The sequence below is a fragment of the Phocoena sinus genome, chromosome 20, assembly GCF_008692025.1.
Source record: "Phocoena sinus isolate mPhoSin1 chromosome 20, mPhoSin1.pri, whole genome shotgun sequence".
Taxonomy (NCBI): Eukaryota; Metazoa; Chordata; class Mammalia; order Artiodactyla; family Phocoenidae; genus Phocoena; species Phocoena sinus.
The window spans coordinates 31,300,018-31,322,107 of NC_045782.1; the positions used below are offsets into that span (position 1 = coordinate 31,300,018).

General features: G+C 39.3%; 1 protein-coding gene across 1 annotated transcript in view; it reads left to right on the top strand.

Moving 5' to 3' along the window:
• The window catches only part of APPBP2 (amyloid beta precursor protein binding protein 2), a 71,361-nt gene that overhangs the window by 13,085 nt on the left and 36,186 nt on the right, over positions 1-22,090 (top strand). Inside the window, exons 2-3 of the mRNA XM_032616762.1 lie at positions 14,673-14,761; positions 19,000-19,151. Coding sequence (XP_032472653.1) covers positions 14,673-14,761; positions 19,000-19,151 — 241 coding nt within the window. The remainder of the gene's footprint in view (positions 1-14,672; positions 14,762-18,999; positions 19,152-22,090) is intronic.

Consider the following 22,090-nt stretch of genomic DNA (forward strand, 5'->3'; position numbering starts at 1 on the left):
CGTGAAACCCAAACATCAAAGCGATTAACATAACTAAGCTGGTGCAAATGATTTTCAACGCTTGATTTGGATATTTTGAATATGTCGGCTATCTCCCGCATGGTATAATGTTGATTGTTCTCAATTAATGTCTCGATTTGATTGCTTTCAACTTCAACTTGTCTCCCCGACCGTTGAACATCATCCAGCGAGAAATCTCCAGTACAGAACCTCGCGAACCACTTTTGACACGTTCCATCAGTCACAGCACCTTCTTCATACACTGCATAAATCTTTTTTTGTGTTTCAGTTGCGTTTTTACCTTTCTTGAAATGATAAAGCATAATATGATGAAAATGTTGCTTTTTTCTTCCATCATCAATATTAAAATGGCTACACAAAAATTCCCCAATTTTGATAAGTTTTTTGTTAATGCTCGCTGATATGACAGCTGTCACAATACTATCTAACAAAATTGTTTCAAATGAAGTTAAAGAAAACTTAAGTGCTATTAGAGCCATCTTACAGGAAAAAACGAATGAACTTTTTTGCCAACCCAATGCTTTTTAATTAAGTGTGCGTTATATTAAAATACTTCTGTGGTACTTTAATCCAAGAATGTGTAATCTGACAACACGTTAAGATTGTAATCAAACAACAGATAAAGGACATTACATGTAATATACAATGTAATATGAGAGCAAAGTAAAGGAATATCAAGTTATATGCCAAAGTTAATTTTTTCGGAGCTACATTTCAAGTGAATTTTGAGATTAGAGAACAGTAATAAATGTATCTTATGTGTGTTAAACAAAACAAAATATTACTTCATTTTATTTATTTTCTTTTGGCTGCGTTGGGCCTTCATTGCTGGGCACGAGCTTTCTCTCGTTGCAGCAGGCAGGGGCTACTCTTCGTTGTGGTGCGTGCTCTCGTTACAGTGGCTTCTTTTGTTGCGGAGCACGGGCTCTAGAGCACAGGCTCAGTAGTTGTGGCATATGGCTTTAATTGCTCTGTGGCATGTGGGATCTTCCCAGACCAGGGCTCGAACCCGTGTCCCCTCCATTGGCAAGCAGATTCTTAACCACTGCGCCACCAAGGAAGTCCCTAGACCATAGTTTTGAACTTGATTTCTTTTATATCTTTTTCTAAACCTTTCTGAGTTGTTTTTTTTGTTTGTTTTTTTGCGGTACGTGGGCCTGTCACTGTTGTGGCCTCTCCTGCTGCGGAGCACAGGCTCCAGACGCACAGGCTCAGCGGCCATGGCTCACGGGACCAGCTGCTCCACGGCATGTGGGATCCTCCCGGACTGGGGCACAAACCAGCGTCCCCCGCATTGGCAGGCGGACTCTCAACCACTGCGCCACCAGGGAAGCCCCTGAGTTTTTGTTTTTGGGAATAAGCCTAGATTATTTTGGGTTGGTTTTGTTTTTTGTTTTTTTTTCTTTTCCATTATTATTTATCATGGGATATTGAATATAGTTCTCTGTGCTATACAGTAGGACGTTGTTGTTTGTCCATCCTATTATATATATAATAGTTTACATCTGCTAATCCCAAACTCCCAGTCCTTCCCTCTGCCCTCCCCCTCCCCCCTGGCAACCACAAATCTGTTCTCTGTGTCTGAGAGTCTGTTTCTGTTTTGTAGATAGGTTCATTTGTGCCATATTTTATATTCAACATGTAAGTGATATCATATGGTATTTGTTTTTGTCTTTCTGACTGACGTCACTTAGTATGATAATCTCTAGTTCCATCCATGTTGCTGCAGATGGCATTATTTCATTCTTTTTTATGGCTGAGTAGTATTCCATTGTGTGTATATACCTCATCTTTATCCATTCATCTTTTGATGCACATTTAGGTTGTTTCCATGTTTCTAGCCTAAATTATTTTGTATGCTAATTTGATATTAACACTAAACTGTTCACTCAGCCTGGTAATTCTGGATTGGCTGCAGAAGCAGCCACGTCAATTCAAAATCCCTTGGGGTAAGGCAGGCTTTCATCCCTATCTTTATCTCCCAAAGAGTTCTCCGGTTTTGGGGATGTCTTGTATTGCCATTGCAATAGCTGCCTTCAGTTTTTTGTAAAAATTTTACTTTAGGGGACTTCCCTGGTGGTGCAGTGGTTAAGCATCCGCCTGCCAATGCAGGGGACATGGGTTCGAGCCATGGTCCAGGAAGATCCCATGTACTGCAGAGCAACTGACCCCGTGCACCACAACTACTGAGCCTGCACTCTAGAGCCCGCGAGCCACAACCACTGAAGCCTGCACGCCTAGAGCCCGTGCTCTGCAACAAAGAGAAGCCACCATAATGAGAAGCCTGCACACTGTGATGACGAGTGGCCCCCACTCGCCGCAACTAGAGAAAGCCCGCGCGCAGCAACAAAGACCCAACGCAGCCAACAGCAAATAAATAAATAAATATGCTGTTGGCCGCGTTGGGTCTTCGTTGCTGCGCGTGGGCTTTCTCTAGTTGCGGCGAGTGGGGGCCACTGTTCGTCGCGGTGCGCAGGCCTCTCACTGTCGTGGCCTGTCTTGTTGCGGAGCACAGGCTCCAGACGCGCAGGCTCAGTAGTTGTGGCTCACCGGCCTAGTTGCTCTGCGGCATGTGGGATCTTCCCAGACCAGGGCTCGAACCTGTGTCCCCTGCATTGGCAGGCGGATTCTCAACCACTGCGCCACCAGGGAAGCCCCAAATAATTATTTTTTAAAGAAAGAAAATTTTTCTTTAGTTTCTGAAAGCCATTGCTTCTAAAATATCACCAGGAGTTTCACCCATTTATGTATTAAAGATATTAAAACTTGCACAAGTGTGTTACTAATATTTTACTTACTTTTATTGTATGTTTAATTTTTATTTACAGTATTTTATTTTATTATTTATTTATTTAAAAAATTTATTTATTTGTTTCTTTTATTTTTGGTTGTGTTGGGTCTTCATTGCTGCGCGCAGTCTTTCTCTAGTTGTGGTGAGCAGGGGTTACTCTTTGTTGCAGTGCACGGCCTTCTCATTGCAGTGGCTTCTCTTGTTGCAGAGCACAGGCTCTAGGCACACAGGCTTCAGTAGTTGTGGCACGTGGGCTCAGTAGTTGTGGCTTGCAGGCTCCGAGTGCAGGCTCAGTAGTTGTGGCACACGGGCTTACTTGCTCCGCGGCATGTGGGATCTTCCCAGGTCAGGGCTAGAACCCGTGTCCCTTGCATTGGCAGGCAGATTGTTAACCACTGCACCACTAGGGAAGCCCTATTTACAGTATTTTATATTCATGGACATTTTTGGTGTTTATCAAGTCACATATCTCTTCCTTTATGATTTTTGCCTGTGGTATATAATGCTTAGAAAGGCAGTGTTACCAGGTAGCTTTTAACACTGCTATGATTTAATTGTTTAATGTTTAAAACTTTGATAAATCTGGAATTTATTTTTGTTCTATTTTATCAGGAGGCACCTTACTTTGTTTTCCCATTTTTATGCACTCTTTATTAACTAATTTTTTGTTTCTTTCAGTGATTTTTAAAATGCTTCCTTTATCCTATGTTAATTTTTTTATGTATACTAAAATCTGCTTTTGAACTTTGCGTTTTGTTCCATTGGTTAGTCTACATACCTGTACAGTATTGTTTATGTTTTTACATAATATTTTTATTGTCTGTTTCATATCTTTTGGGAGATAATTTACCTACTTATAAAATAAACTTGTTTTTTCTTATTTTCCTTAAGGTACCAGTAGCTAAAAGAAGTTGCTAGTCCTTTAATAGCCTCATTACCCAGTGGGTGCAAAATTTATTTATTAAAAAAATTTTTTGTATTGGAGCATAATTGCTTTACAATGTTGTTAGTTTTTGCTGTACAACAATGTGAATCAGCTATATGTATACATATATCCCCTCCCTCTTGAACCTTCCTCCCACCCCAATGCCCCCCACCCTGTCCCACCCCTCTAGGTCATCACAGAGCACCGAGCTGAGCTCCCTGTGCTGTACAGTAGCTTCCCACTGGCTATCTATTTTATAGATTGTAGTGAATATATGTTGGTGCTACTCTCTGTTTGTCCCACCCTCCCCTTCCACCCCCCAGCCCGGGTCCACAAGCCTGTTCTCTACATCTGAATCTCTTTTCCTGCTCAGAATTTAATATTAAAACACATGTAATAATGAACTAAAATAAGTCAGATTTTTAAAAATTTGGTATAAGAATCATTACCAAAGAACCTAGAGCCTCAGTTTTGTTTCTTCTAAGCTCTACTCCATAAGATGTGTGACTCTATGAAGGGATTAATCTTCTATTATTTCTTCTTTTTTTTTTTTTTTTTTTTTTTTTGCCTGTGCTGTGTGGCATGAGGGATCTTAGTTCCCTGACCAGGGATCCAACCTATGCCCCCTGCATTGGGAGCATGGAGTCTTAACCACTGGACTGCCAGGGAAGTCCCTCTTCTATTATTTCTATAAAAATGTTTTAAATTGCCCATTTTATACTCTTTCTTACTTCCTGATATAAAGCCGTCTAAAAGCATTGTACTGTAAGTTATTAGGAACATGGATGTAAGGATAGACTGCTTGGAGCCAGATTGTTGCCTTGCCACTTTTTTTTTTTTTTTGAGGGTACGTGGGCCTCTCACTGTTGTGGCCTCTCCCGTTGCGGAGCACAGGCTCCGGATGCGCAGGCTCAGCGGCCATGGCTCACAGGCCTAGCTGCTCTGCGGCATATGGGATCCTCCCGGACCAGGGCACGAACCCGTGTCCCCTGCATCGGCAGGCGGACTCTCAACCACTGCGCCACCAGGGAAGCCCTTTTTTTTTTAAAATTGAAGTATAGTTGATGTACAATGTTGTGCCAATCTCTGCTGTACAGTAAAGTGACTCAGTTATACACATAGAGACATTCTTTTTTAATATTCTTTTCCATTATGATTTATTACAGGATATTGAATATCATTCCTTGTGCTATACAGTAGGACCTTGTTGTTTATCCATTCTCTATGTAATAGTTTGCCTCTACCAAACACAAACTCCCAGTCCATCCCTCTCCTTCCCCCTGTCCTCCTTGGCAACCACAAATCTGTTCTCTATATCTATGAATCTGTTTCTGTTTTGTAGATAGGTTCATTTGTGCCATATTTTAGATTCCACCTATAAGTGATACCATATGGTATTTGTCTTTCTCTTTCTGACTTCCTTCACTTAGTATGATAATCTCTAGTTGCATCCATGTTGCTGCAAATGCCTTGCCACTTCTTAATTGTGTGATTTAGACCAGGTTATTTAACTTTATATGCCTCAGTTTCCTCATCTGTGGAAGGACAGAGTGAGTTGCTTATGAAAAGCACTTAGAACAGTGCCTGGCACATACATATAAGATCTCTGTAAGGATTAAATGCTCTTTTTCTTCTGGATTGGTATTCAAAAATCCCATTCATAAAATGTAGAAATTTTCATTTTGGGGATAAGCCTAGTAAGGATTTTCTTTTTTTGAATTATAGTTGTTGTACAGGAAAGGATGATTTGAAACAGTTAAGTCACTACTCTCTCCCCAGAATTTAAATGCGGACCCCTTTTTAGCTAGAAAAATTAAATGGCTGAGAGGAAAAAAAAAAGCTTGTGTTTGTTAATAGGCATACTTATATTTAAAATTATAACTAAGGTTACTACTTTCCTAAATTTTAATTTCAAATCCATTTGTTAGGAAATTTTCAGTATTAAAGGGATACTATGAGTTGTAGAACATATAAAGTTTAGTTTAATTGTCTTTATTTGACTAGTAAGTGTAGTCAAAAAAAGTTGTACAACTTTCCATTTCTTCTATCTTACAAAAGATATTCTAAGCCTTAAGTTTGCTAATGATGAGTTACTTTGGTAAGAAACTAAGGTTTTTTGGTCCTGTACTGTTTTTGGAGTATGTGTATGTATATATTTTGATAAGTGCATTTGTTTTTCTCCCCAAAATCAGAAATGTATCACATTGTTAAGCCCCCAAATAGGATGTGATTATAAATTCTCAGCTTTATTTTCCCTGAGTTATTCTTCATTGGTTAACTGTGAAGGTATATGTGATGGAAGGGAATTTTATCATATACATTCCCAGAAGCTTTTTTTTTTTTTTTTTTTTTTTTTTTTGGCCACACTGTGTGGCTTGCGGGATCCTAGTTCCCTGACCAGGGATTGAACCTGTGCCCCCTGCAGTGGGAGCATGGAGTCCCAGCTACTGGACTGCCAGGGAAGTCCCTGTTTTTCTAACCTAAGAAAACATAATCATCTCCAAAAATAGCAAATCTTTCCTTATGAAAGTTTATGGTTAAGATGAATATCCAATCACTGTTTGAAGATAACATTTCTGCCTCCCCTTCCTGAGCACGTGGCACTCCCTGTCCCCTCTCCCTTCCAGCAGTCATTATTGATTTGTATTCCTGTATCTACCTAATCTGACCTGGCCTCCATTATGAATAGTGATTTATGCCCAAGAGTTTGCTAACTGAGTTTGTAGTATGTTTTCCCTGTGCAAAGTTAACCGGCCCATTTGGCAGATGAATTCTGGATCATGTCCTCTTTCTGAAACCCATGTTTTTGTCAAATGAGCTAAGTGTTAAGTGCTTACTAATGTAAAATGAGTTGATATAATAAAATTCCTGCCTTCTAAGGCACTGTATTTATATAGCTATATAAATTCAGTAACATTTGGTGAAGTTGAGGCAGGGGAAAGAGGGGCAGTAGTATTTTTTTTTTAACTGTGTACATGTATTATTTGGGATAAACATTTAACACATTTATTAAAATACTATTTTAAATGGAAGTTTTAAAAAATCAGGCAGATCTTGAGTTGCAGTGTCAGGGACAGTGCTTCCGCATACAGCCCGGCCCGCTGAGCTGAGGTGTCAGCGCAGCCATTTCTCACTAGGCACTCTGATCCAAAGTCCCAGGTGTGAGGCCTCTGCATGAAGCACCCTGTGAACAAGTGAAACTAGACAAAGCACAAAGGAAAAGAAAAAAAAAAAGCAAGCTCTGCAAATCCTCTGAAAAAAATGCCTCTGCACCTCTAGCTCTTGCGGAGGTTGGTGTCTTCAGTGGACATCTTCAAGATGGCAGAAGAGTGGGATGTAGAGATCACCTTCCTCCCCACAAATACATCAAAAATACATCTACATGTGGACCAACTACAGAACACATACTGAACACTGGCAGAAGACCTCAGACGTCCCCAAAGGCAAGAAAATCCCTACGTACCTTGCAGTGTGGCTGACAGGGTCTTGGTGCTCTGGCCTGGTGTCAGGCCTGCGCCTCCGAGGTGGGAGAGCCGAGTTCAGAACATTGGACCACCAGAGACCTCCCCACCCCACGTAATAGCAATTGGCAAGAGCTCTCCCAGAGATCTCCATCTCAACACTAAGACCCAGGTCCACCCAACAGCCAGCAAGCTCCAGTGCTGGACACCCCATGCCAAACAAACAGGAACACAACCCCACCCATTAGCAGAGAGGCTGCCTAAAATCATACTAAGTTCACAGACACCCCAAAACACACAGCCAGACGCGGCCCTGCCCACCAGAACACAGGCACCAGCCCCCTCCACCGGAAAGCCTACACAAGCCACTGAACCAATCTCACCCACTGGGGGCAGACATCAAAAACAACAGGAACTACAAACCTGCAGCCCATGAAAAGGAGACCCCAAACAAAGTAAGTTAAACAAAATGAGAACACAGAGAAATATGCAGCAGATGAAGGAGCAAGGTAAAAACCCCCCAGAACAAATGAAGAAGAAATAGGCAGTCTACCGGAAAAAGAATTCAGAGTAATGAGAGTAAAGATGATCTAAAATCTTGGAAATAGAATAGAGAAAATACAAGAAATGTTTAACAAGGACTTAGAAGAACTAAAGAACAAACAGTGATGAACAGCACAATAAATAAATTAAAAATACTCTAGAAGGAGTCAATAGCAGAATAACTGAGGCCGAAGAACAGATAAGTGACCTGGAAGATAAAATAGTGGAACTAACTACCGCAGAGCAGAATAAAGAAAAAAGAATGAAAAGAATTGAGGACGGTCTCAGAGACCTCTGGGACAACATTAAATACACCAACATTCGAATTATAGGTGTCTCAGAAGAAGAAGAGAAAAAGAAAGGGTCTGAGAAAATATTTGAAGAGATTATAGTCGAAAACTTCCCTGACAAGGGATAGGAAAAAATCAAGTACAGGAAGTGCAGAGAGTCCCATACAGGATAAATCCAAGGAGAAACATGCCAAGACACATATTAATCAAACTATCAAAAATTAAATACAAAGAAAAAAATATTAAAGGCAGCAAGGAAAAGCAACAAATAACATACAAGGGAGTCCCCATAAGGTTAACAGCTGATCTTTCAGCAGAAACTGCAAGCCAGAAGGGAGTGGCAGGACATATTTAAAGTGATGAAAGGGGGCTTCCCTGGTGGCACAGTGGTAACGAATCTGCCTACCAGTGCAGTGGACACAGATTCAATCCCTGGTCCCGGAAGATCCCACATGCCACAGAGCAGGTAAGCCTTGCGCCAAAACTACTCAGACTGTGCTCTGGTGCCTGCGAGCCACAACTACTGAGCCTGCATGCCACAACTACTGAAGCCTACGTGCCTAGAGCCCGTGCTCTGCAACAAGAGAAGCCATTGCAATGAGAAGCTTATGCACCGCAACGAAGAATAGCCCCTGCTCGCCACAACTAAAGAAAGCCTGTGCACAACAGTGAAGACCCAGGGGCTTCCCTGGTGGCGCAGTGGTTGAGAATCTGCCTGCCAATGCAGGGGACACGGGTTTGAGCCCTGGTCCAGGAAGATCCCACATGCCATGGAGCAACTAAGCCTGTGAACCACAACTACTGAGCCTGTGCTCTAGAGCCTGTGAGCCACAACTACTGAGCCCACGTGCGACAACTGCTGTAGCCCGTGCGCCTAGAGCCTGTGCTCTGCAACAAGAGAAGCCACTGCAATGAAAAGGCCGCGTGCTGCAAAGAAGAGTAGCCCCCTTGCGCAGCAACGAAGACCCAGCACAGCCAAAAATAAATAGGCAAATATATAAATTTATTTAAAACGTAAAAAAACAGTGAAGACCCAAACATGGCCAAAAATAAATAAGGAAATATCAAAAAAAAAAAAAAAAAAGGGAAAAACCTACAACCAAGATTACTGTACCCAGCAAGGACCTCATTCAGATTTGACGGAGAAATTAAAACCTTTACAGGCAAGCAAAAGTTAGAATTCAACACCACCAAACAAGCTTAACAATAAATGCTAAAGGAACTTCTCTAGGCAGGAAACACAAGAGAAGGAAAAGACCTACAATAACAAACCTAAAACAATTAATAAAATGGTGATAGGAACATACATATTGATAATTACCTTAAATGTAAATGGATTAAATGCTCCAACCGAAGGACATAGACTAGCTGAATGGATACAAAAACAAGACCCATACATATGCTGTCTACAAGAGACCCACTTCAGACCTTGGGACACATACAGACTGAAAGTGAGGGGATGGAAAAAGATATTCCACGCAAATAGAAATCAGAAGAAAGCTGGAGTAGCAATTCTCATATCAGACAAGTAGACTTTAACATAAAGACTATTACAAGAGACAAAGAAGGAATCTACATTAATGATCAAGGGATCAATCCAAGAAGAAGATATAACAATTGTAAATATTACACACCTAACATAGGAAGACCTCAGTACATAAGGCAAACGCTAACAGCCATAAAAAGGGAAATCGACAGTAACACAATAATAATAGGGGACTTTAACACTCCACTCTCACCAGTGGACAGATCATCCACAATGAAAATAAATGAGACACAAGCTTTAAATGACACATTAGACAAGATGGACTTAATTGATATTTAGAGGACATATCATCCAAAAACAACAGAATACACTTTCTTCTTAAGTGCTCATGGAACATTCTCCAGGATAGATCATATCATGGGTCACAAATCAAGCCTTGGTAAATTTAAGAAAATTGAAATCATATCAAGTATCTTTTCTGACCACAACGCTGTGAGACTAGATATCAATTACAGGGAAAAAAAGCTGTAGAAAATACAAACACGTGGAGGCTAAACAATATACTACTAAATAACCAAGAGATCACTGAGGAAATTAAAAAATACCTAGAAACAGATGACAATAAACACATGACGACCCAAAACCTATGGGATGCAGCAAAAGCAGTTCTAAGAGGGAAGTGTATAACAGTACAATCCTACCTCAAGAAACAAGAAACATCCCAAATAAACAACCTAACCTTGCATCTAAAGCAACTAGAGAAAGAAGAACAAAAAAACCCCAAAGTTAGCAGAAGGAAAGAAATCATAAAGATCAGATCAGAAATAAGTGAAAAAGAAATGAAGGAAACAGTAGCAAAGATCAATAAAGCTAAAAGCTGGTTCTTTGAGAAGATAAACAAAATTGATAAACTATTAGCCAGACTCATTAAGAAAAAGAGGGAGAAGACTCAAATCAATAGAATTAGAAATGAAAAAGAAGTAACAACTGACACTGCAGAAATACAAAGGATCATGAGAGATTACTACAAGCAACTATATGCGAATAAAATGGACAACCTGGAAGAAATGGACAAATTCTTAGAAAACCACAATATTCTGAGACTGAACCAGGAACAAACAGAAAATAAAAACAGACCAATCACAAGCACTGAAATTGAGACTGTGCTTAAAAATCTTCCAACAAACAAAAGCCCAGGACCAGATGGCTTCACAGGTGAATGCTGTCAAACACTTAGAGAAGAGCTAACACCTATCCTTTTCAAACACTTCCAAAATATAGCAGAGGGGGGAACACTCCCAAACTCATTCTATGAGGCCGCCATCACCCTCATACCAAAACCAGACAAAGATGTCACAAGAAAAGAAAACTACAGGCCAATATCACTGATGAACATAGATGCAAAAATCCTCAACAAAATACTAGCCAATAGAATCCAACCACACATTAAAAGGATCATACACCATGATCAAGTGGGGTTTATCCCAGGAATGCAAGGATTCTTCAATATACCAAATCAATCAATGTGATACACCATATTAACAAACTGAAGGATAGAAATCATATGATAATCTCAATAGAAGCAGAAAAAGCTTTTGACAGAATTCAGCACCCATTTATGGTAAAAACTCTCCAGAAAGTGGGCATAGAGGGAACCTACCTCAACATAATAAAGGCCATATATGACAAACCTGCAGCCAATGTCATTCTCAGTGGTGATAAACTGAAACCATTTCCTCTAAGATCAGGAGCAAGACAAGGATGTCCACTCTTACCACTGTTATTCAACATGGTTTTGGAAGTTTTAGCCATGGCAATCAGAGAAGAAAAAGAAATAAAAGGAATCCAAATTGGAAAAGAAGAAGTAAAACTGTCACTGTTTGCAGATGACATGATACTATACATAGAGAATCCTAAAGATGCTACCAGAACACTACTAGAGCTAATCAACGAATTTGGTAAAGTAGCAGGATACAAAATTATTGCACACATCTCTTGCATTCCTATACACTAACGACGAAAAATCTGCAAGAAATTAGGGAAACACTCCCATTTACCATTGCAACAAAAAGAATAAAATATCTAGGAATAAACCTACCTAAGGAGACAAAAGACCTGTATGCAGAAAACTACAAGACACTGATAAAAGAAATTAAAGACGATACAAACAGATAGAGAGATATACCATGGTCTTGGATTGGAAGAATCAGCATTGTAAAAATGACTATACTACCCAAAGTGATCTACAGATTCAGTGCAATCCCTATCAAACTACCAATGGCATTTTTCACAGAACTAGAACAAAAAACTTGACAATTTGTATGGAAACACAAAACACCCCGAATAGCCAAAGCAATCTTGAGGGAAAAAAAACAGAGCTGGAGGAATCATGCTCCCGGACTTCTGACTATACTACAAAGCTACAGTAATCAAGACAGTATGGTACTGCAACAAAACAGAAATACAGATCAATGAACAGGATAGAAAGCCCAGAGATAAATCCATGCACATATGGGTCTTATCGTTGATAAAGGAGGCAAGAACATACAATGGAGAAAAGACAGCCTCTTCAATAAGTGATGCTGGGAAAACTGGACAGTTACATGTAAAAGAATGAAATTAGAACACTTCCTAACACCATACACAGAAATAAACTCAGAATGGATTAAAGACCTAAATGTAAGGCCAGACACTATAAAACTCTTAGAGGAAAACATAGGCAGAACACTCTATGACATAAATCACAGCAAGATCCTTTTTGACCCACCTCCTAGAGTAATGGAAATAAAAACAAACAAATGGGACCTAATGAAACTTAAAAGCTTTTGCACAGCAAAGGAAACCATAAGCAAGACAAAAAGACAACCCTCACAATGGGAGAAAATATTTGCAAACAAAGCAACTGACAAAGGGTTAATCTCTAAAATGTACAAGCAGCTCAATATCAAAAAAACAAACAACCCAATCCAGAAATGGGCAGAAGACCTAAATAGACATTTCTGCATAGAAGATACACAGATTGCCAACAAACACATGAAAAGATGCTCAACATCACTAATGATTAGAGAAATGCAAATCAAAACTACAGTGAGGTATCACCTCACAGGGGTCAGAATGGCCATCATGAAAAGATCTACAAACAATAAATGCTGGCGAGGGTGTGGAGAAAAGGGAGCCCTCTTGCACTGTTGGTAGGAATGTAAATTGATACAGTCACGGAGAACAGTATGAAAGTTCTTTAAAAAACTAAAAGTAGAACTACCATATGACCCAGCAATCCCACTACTGGGCATGTACCCTGAGAAAACCATAATTCAAAAAGAGACATGTACCACAGTGTTCATTGCAGCACTGTTTACAATAGCCGGGACATGGAAGCAACCTGAGTGTCCATCAACAGATGAATGGATAAAGAAGATGTGGCACTCAACCATAAAAAGAAACGAAATTGAACTAGTTGTAGTGAATTGGAAGGACTTAGAGTCTGTCATACGGAGTGAAGTAATTCAAAAAGAGAAAAACAAATACCGTATGCTAACATGTATATATGGAATCTAAAAAAAAAAAAGGGTTCTGATGAACCTAGGGGCAGGACAGGAATAAAGATGCAGACATAGCCAATGGAGTTGAGGACACGGGGAGGGGGGCGGGTAACCTGGGACGAAGTGAAAGAGTAGCATTGACATATATACACTACCAAATGTGAAATAGGTAGCTAGTGGGAAGCAGCTGCATCACACAGGGAGATCAGCTCGGGGCTTTGTGACCATCTAGAGGGGTGAGACGGAGCGTGGGAAGGAGATGCAAGAGGGAGGGGATATGGTGATATATGTATACATATAGCTGATTCACTTTTGTTACACAGCAGAAACTAACAGGACATTGTAAAGCAATTACACTCCAATAAAGATGTTAAAGAAAAAAAAAGTCAGGCGAAAGGAGTAAATGATTGTGACATGATCAGAAATCCTGCCATGCTGGATTACTTTAGATATAATTTACTGTTAGTCTGCTTGTGAAGTTTCATGCCTGGAACTGAACTGAGGTTTTTGTGGTCTGAAGAGCCGTTAGTGGGGCATAGTGACCAGTTCTGGCTTCTGGATATTATCTTTGCTATCATTTTGATAATTTTACTTTATCCAGTTTTGTTTAAGAAAAAAAGAAGTTTAAAAAAAAAAGTTTCAGACTTCCCTGGTGGTGCACTGGTTGAGAGTCTGCCTGCCAATGCAGGGAACACGGGTTCGAGCCCTGGTCTGGGAGGATCCCACATGCTGCAGAACAACTAGGCCCACAAGTCACAGCTACTGAGCCTGCGCGTCTGGAGCCTGTGCTCCGCGACAAGAGAGGCCGTGACAGTGAGAGGCCCACGCACCGCGATGAAGAGTGGCCCCCGCTTGCCACAACTAGAGAAAGCCCTCGCACAGAAACGAAGACCCAGCACAGCCAAAAATAAATAAATAATTTTTTTAAAAAAAAGTTTAGTTTTTTGAATATAATTGTTCTTTTTTAATCAATTTATTTGTTTATTTTTTGGTTGCATTGGGTCTTTGTTGCTGTGCATGGGCTTTTTCTAGTTGCGGCGAGCGGCGGCTATCCTTCGTTGCGGTGCATGGGCTTCTCATTGCGGTGGCTTCTCTTTGTCATGGAGCATGGGCTCTAGGCACTCTTACTTTAGTAGTTGTGGCACGCGGGCTCAGTAGTTGTGGCGCACGGGCTTAGTTGCTCCGCAGCATGTGAGATATTCCCAGACCAGGGATCGAACCGTGTCCTCTGCATTGGCAGGAGGATTCTTAACCCCTGTTCCACCAGGGAAGTCCTGAGTATAACTGTTTTTAGTGTTTAATAAATAAAGTAATTATATAGCACTTTTTAGTACTTAGCATGTACCGTATACTGTTATACAAATATTAATTTCTAAATATTATGTACAACTATTAAAGTGTTCTCTATGAATTATAGAGATTTGTTAAGTTAGCGTTACATTTCTTTTAGCATAAGCATCTTCCCTGATATTACTGTGTAATCTTAACTTTGAGTAATAGTCATAAATTCATAAAATATTAACTCCATCAAATTATATTCATAAGTAAAGTAGAAATTGAAATTAAATTAAAAATTTTAAATGTTATCTTTTTCTGTTTGTTTTTAATTTCAGCTGTACCAACAGGGACGCCTATGTCAACTGGGCAGTGAATTTTGTGAATTGGAAGTTTTTGCTAAAGTATTGAGAGCTTTGGATAAAAGGTAAACTCATTTTTTAACAATTGTGGTAAACTATACATATCTGAATTTTACCATTGTGACCATATTTTAAGCGTACAGTTCAGTAGCAGTAAGTACATTCGTACTGTTTTGAAACCATCAGTACCACCCTTGCTTTTTGTGTTCAAGAAAGACTGGATTCATCTACCCCGTTCTGGCTCTTATGTAGTAGGAGTTATATGTGGATGTAGGTGACATGGCCTTTGATTGTCCTTGCTGTTCTCTTTAGCATTCTTCCGTAAATCTGCTTGAAATGCCATTTCTTTTTCCTAACCTACATTTCTGGGAAAATAAGAATATAGTTTTACAAAATATTGTTAATCTCTAATATGAATGTTGCCAAGTTAAGTAAATACTTGTTAGAACGCGTAGTATATGTCAAGTACTATTCTAGATGCTGGGGTTACAGCAGTGAATAAGTTTTACAAGGTCTCTTCCTCATGGAGTTTGGATTTTAGAAAGAGAAGATAAAATAACAAGTAACATGTTAACAAATTAACATGATTTCATTGTTTAGGGATACCTTTGGATGTGACCTGTGTACTAAGCCTGAGAGAAATTTCTTGGTTAGTTGACTAATTAAAAATTAATCTGTTAAAAAATAATAGATGAGAGTTTCATTTTGGGACAAGAAGGCCATAGAAAAACTTAGAAAAAAATTCTTTACTCTTGGAAAAGGTTAGCTTTCTAGGATTTGAATTTCTCTGTGCAGTTCTAAAGATGGCCATTATAAAGATTTAGTGGACTACCTCTCTTTCATCTCTCAGGTTATCTTTTTACCAAGTCCAGATCCCTTGGTAAGTGTTTAATATATTTGTGAAACTAAACGCATGTAGTTTGACTTTTCTTCCCCCTTTATGCAAAGCAGTGACTTGGTTATTTACAATTTTGTTTAAAGCAGTTTTTTTATTGAGATAATTCACATACCATAAATTCATCATTTTAAACTGTACAATTCATTAGTTTTTAGTATATTCACAAATGTTTGCAACTATCACCACTATCTAATTCTAGAATACTTTCATCATCCCCAAAAGAAACCCTGTACCCATTAACAGTCACTCCCTATTTCCCCTTACCCCTGGTCTCTAGCCTACCATTAATCTACTCTCTGTTTCTGAGTTTATCTGCTCTAGACATTTCATATAAATGGAACTATACAGTATGTGGTCTTTCGTGACTGGTTTTTTTTTTTTTTTTTTTTTTTTTTTTTTTTTTTTTTTTTTTTATAAATTTATTTATTCATTTATTTATTTTTGGCTGTGTTGGGTCTTCGTTTCTGTGCAAGGGCTTTCTCTAGTTGTGGCAAGCGGGAGCCACTCTTCATCGCGGTGCGCGGGCCTCTCACTGTCGCGGCCTCTCTTGCTGCGGAGCACAGGCTCCAGACGCGCAGAGCTCAGTATTTGTAGCTCACGGGCCCAGCTGCTCCGTGGCACGTGGGATCTTCCCAGACCAGGGCTTGAACCCGTGTCCCCTGCATTGGTAGGCAGACTCTCAACCACTGCGCCACCAGGGAAGCCCTCGTGACTGGATTTTACCTATAATGTTTTCACGGTTCATTCATGGCTGTTGTTTGTATCATTTTTCCATTGTGTGGATGTACTATGTTTTGGTTATCTAGTCATCTGTTGATGAACATTTGGGTTGTTTCTACCTTTTGGCCATTATGAATAATGCTGCTATGAATGCTCATGGACAAGATTCTGTGTGGATGTATGTTTTCAGTTCTCTTGTATGTATATATAACGAGGGTAAACTTACATTTAACTTTTTGAGTAACTCCTAAATTGTTTCCCACGGCAGCTGCACCATTTTATTGGGTTGACCAAAAAAGTGCCTTTGGTTTTTAAGTAAAGGTAAAAGACACATTTTTCATTTTCACCAAAAACTTTATTAAAGAACATATTCACCTTTTGTTCCACTATCTTCTGCCATTTTTCAGGCAACTTCATAATTCCACATTCTCAAAACGTTTTATCTTTTTGAGCAAAGAACTGTTCCAGGTGCCTTTTACTGTCTCCCAGGGAATTGAAAGTTTTTCCATTAAGAGAATTTTGTAAAGACTGAAATAAATGGAAATCCGAAGGTGCAATGTCTGGTGAATACAGCGGATGAATCAGAACTTCCCAGCCAAGCTGTAACAGTTTTTGTTGGTCATCAAAGAGACATGCGGTCTTGCATTATCCTGATGGAAGATTACATGTTTTCTGTTGACTAGTTCTGGACGCTTTTCATTGAGTGCTGCTTTCAGTTGGTCTAACTGGGAGCAGTACTTGTTGGAATTAGTTTGGTTTTCCGGAAGGAGATCATAATAGAGGACTCACTTCCAATCCCACCATATACACGATATCACCTTCCTTGGGTGAAGACCGGGCTTTGGTTTGGTTGGTAGTGGTTCATTTCGCTTGCCCCACAATCTGTTCCTTTCCTTGTTATTGTACAGTATCCACATTTCATCACCCATCACAATTTGTTTTAAAAACAGAACGTTTTCATTACATTTAAGTAGAGAATCCATGCAGAAATACAGTCAAGGTTTTTTTTTCTTAACTTATGTGGAACCCAAACATCAAAGCAATTAATATAACCAAGCTGGTGCAAATGATTTTCAATGCTTGATTTGGATGTTTTGAGTATGTCGGCTATCTCCCGCACCATATAACGTTGATTGTTCTCAGTCAATGTCTCGATTTGATTGCTTTCAACTTCAACTGGTCTACCTAACTGTGGAACATCGTCCAGTGAGAAATCTCCAGCACGAAACTTCGCAAACCACTTTTGACATGTTCAATCAGTCACAGCACCTTTTCCATATACTGCACAAATATTTTTTTGTGTTTCAGTTGCATTTTTACTTTTCTTGAAATAATAAAGCATAATATGCTGAAAATGTTGCTTTTTCTCTTCCATCTTCAGTATTAAAATGGCTACACAAAAATTCACCAATTTTGATAAGTATTTTTTTAAATGCACGCTGATATGACAGCTGTCACATACAATCTAACAAAATTGTTTTGAATGAAGCTAAAGACAACTAAGTGCTGCTAGAGCCATCTTACGGAAAAAACCAAATGAACCTTTTGGCCAACCCAATATGTCCCTATTAACGTATGAGGGTTCCAGTTTTTCCATATCCTTGCCATCAACTGTTTTTTAAAAAAGTATTATAGCCATCCTAGATAGTGTGAAGTCGTATCTCATTGTGAGTTTGATTTGCATTTCCCTAATCACTAATGATATTGAGCATCTTTTCTTGTGCTTATTGGCCTTTATATTTTTTCTTTGGAGGAATCTCTGTTCAAATCTATTGCCCATTTTTTAATTGGGTCATTGTTGAATTACAAGACAATTTGGTTTTTAAGATTGATGTTAGAAGTTGTTTTCATCCTTCACTGTCATCAATTTACATATACAGAATCACTCAGTGATCCACTGAGTAAAAGATACTAGGCCAAATTGTGAATTATTATGACCTCATAATTCATAAGGCAAACAGTTGATTTTTATCTTATTCCATCTTTGAAAATAATGGTACTGTTATTTCAGAAGAGCAAGTTAGCACTTTCTTTTTTTTTCTTTTTAGATTGCAAGTTTTATTTTTGAATCCCCATTGAAATAAATATGTTAATCTTTGAAAAATATTTGGTTATATGCCACTAAAATTGTGCCTAGAGCCCCCAGTGATAGTCATGCCCCATTCTGGAAAACACTACCATAGGGAATTACTGGAGGTACCTGGGGAGGTAGGATGAGGCCACTGTTTGTTGAGCAAGGGTCATATGTGTCCCAGGTAAGCTGCTTGCTGCTGTTCATAATTCTCTGAGCCTCAGACCTACCAGCATATTTGAGCTTATCTTTCCTGACTGGTAACACTTTGGTGGCTCCCTGTTCTCTTCTAGATAGAAGAGTAAATGTCTTAACATAACCTACCAGGTCCTTGGGGATCCTGAGATAGGCCTACCATGGCCCCATCAGGCTGATGAAGAGAGGGAGACAGGAGACAGGGAGGATCTACTGTCGGAAGTGACGTTTGAGCTGAAGTCTAACCGATTTATGGGAGAGAACTAGGTGATGGTGAAAAGCTTTTTTAGGTAGAAGGAACAGCACGTGCAAATTTCCTGAGGCAGGAAGGAACAATGTGCATGAAAGTTAGCACTTTCTAAAAGGACAAAATATGTTACCTTTATAAAAGCAAAAATGACCTTTTCCTTCTCTTTCAGACATTTGCTTCATCATTGTTTCCAGGCTTTGATGGATCATGGTGTGAAAGTTGCTTCAGTCTTAGCCTACTCATTCAGTAGACGGTGCTCTTACATAGCGGAATCAGATGCTGCAGTAAAGGAAAAAGCCATTCAGGTTGGCTTTGTTTTAGGTAAGTAATGGTAAAACAGAGGGGTGTTTTGTCCTGTGACATGACTCAGAACTAAGCCTGCTGGCATTAAAGGATTCTCACAGGACATTCCCAAAGTCAACGTGGGAGGTTGTGAGAAGAACTAGATGCGATATATTGAACATTAACTTTGTGCTAAGTACTATACTATGTATCTAAATGCTGTCTTTCGAGAAAGTCCTCATGACATTCCAGTGATGTGAAGGTATTAATAGAGTTTTAGAAATGAGGTAACAGACTCAGAAAAGTTGAGTAACTTGCTCAAGTCACATAGTAATGGAGCTAAGTTTAGAATCCTGTGGCGCTGTGATTCCAAACCACTTACCTTTCTACCATGTCAAGCTGCTACCAACCTCTTTCACCAGCTTACTGTGTGTTGTGACGTGGGACTTAATCCTTTTGGGACCTCAGTTTTCCCATCTCTAAAATGAGGGTAAATCTCCATTTCCTCATGGGTATGAGAATACTAAAAACATAAATGGAAAAGGATTCTGAAAAGGCTTTGTATGCTACACACATAGAAAGATATCGTTTAATGTTGCATAACATTTTAGTATGGCTTTTACAAATCTACATAGATAAGTATGTCTCAGGCAATTATTTATTCAAGTTATTGCTACCTTTTTACTTTGTTTGTGGAAAAATTTTTATTTTGAAATGATTGTAGATTTACAGACAATATCAAAACCAGGAAATTGATACTGGTTTAATACTGTTACCTAGACTATAGACCTTATTTAACTTTCATTGGTTTTTACATATACTCATTTGTGTGTGTGTGTGTTTTATTTAAATGTAGTTGACATACAGTATTATGTTGGTTTCAGGTGTACTGCATAGTGATTTGGAATTTGCATACTTTATGAAATGATTACCACGACAAGTATAGTCCCTGTACAAAGTTATTACAATATTATTGACCATGTTCCTTAGGCTGTATATTACATTCCCATGGCTTATTTATTTTCTAACTGGAGGCTCAGACCTCTTAATCCCCTTCACCTATTTCACCCCACACCCCACCTCCTTTCTCTGGCAACCAACTGTTTGGTCTCTGTATCTACGAGTCTGTTTTCATTTTGTTTTGTTTGTTTTGATTTTTAGAGTCTGTGTATAAGTGAGATCATATGGTATTTGTCTTTCTCTGTCTGACTTATTTCACTTAGCATGATATAGCATGATACCCTCTAGATCCATCTGTGTTGTCACAAGATTTCTTTTTTTTTTTTATGTTTAATTTTTGTGGTTGGGTAATATTCCACTGTTGTGTGTGTAAATATATCTCACACCTTCTTTATCCGTTCATTCATCTGTTGATGGACATTTAGGTTGCTTACATATCTTGGCTATTATAAATAATGCTTCACTGAACACTGAGGTGCATATATCTTTTTTGAGTTAGTGTTTTTGCCGTTTTTGGATAAATACCCAGAAGTGAAATTGCTAGATCATGTGGCAGTTCTATATTAAATGTTTTGAGCAACCTCCACACGGTTCTCCATAGTGGCTGTGCCAGTTTACAGCCCCACCAGCAGTGCAGAAGGGTTCCCTTGTCTCCACACCCTCGCAAACACTTGTTATTTGTTGTTTTCTGGTGATGACAGCCATCCTGACAGGTGTGAGGTGGTATCTCATTGTGGTTTTGATTTGCATTTCCCTGATGATTAGTGATGTGGAGCATCTTTTCATGTATCTGTTGGCCATCTGTATGTCTTTTTTGGAAAAATGTCTATTCAGATCCTCTGCCCATTTTTTTATTTTATAAATTTATTTTATTTATTTATTTTTGGCTGCATTGGGTCTTTGTTGCTGCACGCAGGCTTTCTCTAGTTGTGGTGAGCGGGGGCTACTCTTTGTTGCGGTGCGCAGGCTTCTCATTGTGGTGGCTCCTCTTGTTGCAGAGCACGGGCTCTAGGCGCGAGGGTTTCAGTAGTTGCAGTGCACGGGCTTAGTCGCTCCGCAGCATGTAGGATCTTCCTGGACCAGGGCTCGAACCCGTGTCCCGTGCATTGGCAGGTGGATTCTTAACCACTGCGCCACCAGGGAAGCTCTACCTTTCATTTTTAACTTCTCACATTAATGTGTGTGTGTGCATGTTTTCTCTCTCTCTCTCTCTCTTTGGCACGTGCACATTTACTTTCTTTGCCAAGTTTTCATGATCATTTCCTTCAGTATTAGGAAAAAAATTTTTTTTTGTAGTGGTCATAGACAGTTTGCTTGGAGGAACTTAACATTCTTTTCCGAAAACAACCCTCAGCATTTATCCTTTGATAGTCCTGTGGAATATAAATTGCAACAAAGAATTGTGACTAAAGAATGTCTCTTAATAGAGTGTTCGTGACCTAGATGAATGTTAATATTGACATCCATTTAGTCCTAGGTAGTCATGTAAAAATCTATGTGGGAGATATCTAGTATCAAGGAAGGTGAAAGGCAGGAAGGCTAATGTTCACTGAGGTCCTCTGTTGTCTCTTCACTTGTACCAGTCTGGCCACTGTAAGGAGCCAGATTGAACAAGTATCTTGGAGTTAGAACCAAGTCCTAACAGATTCAGTTATATTATAAGTCTTGATCCTAAAATTACCAAAACAGTGAAAACACTTCATACCAGAAGTATACATGATGGAAACTTTTAAAAAATGACAGCTTTATCGAGATATAATTCACATACTGTACAGTGCACCCATTTAAAGTATATAATTTAAAGGTCTTTAGTATTTTCACAGCGTTCAGTCCCTGGTCAGGGAACTAAGATCCCACAGGCTGCGTGGTGTGGCCAAAAGAAAAAAAAAAAAAAGAAGAAGCCTGAGGAGGTACCTCGCAGAGCTGGGATGCTGCTTGGCTGGTACAGGTGCCTCAGAGTTCCGAGAAGGGAACTCGTGGGTCTAGAATCTCGACCTCTAGGAGGGACACCTGACTGG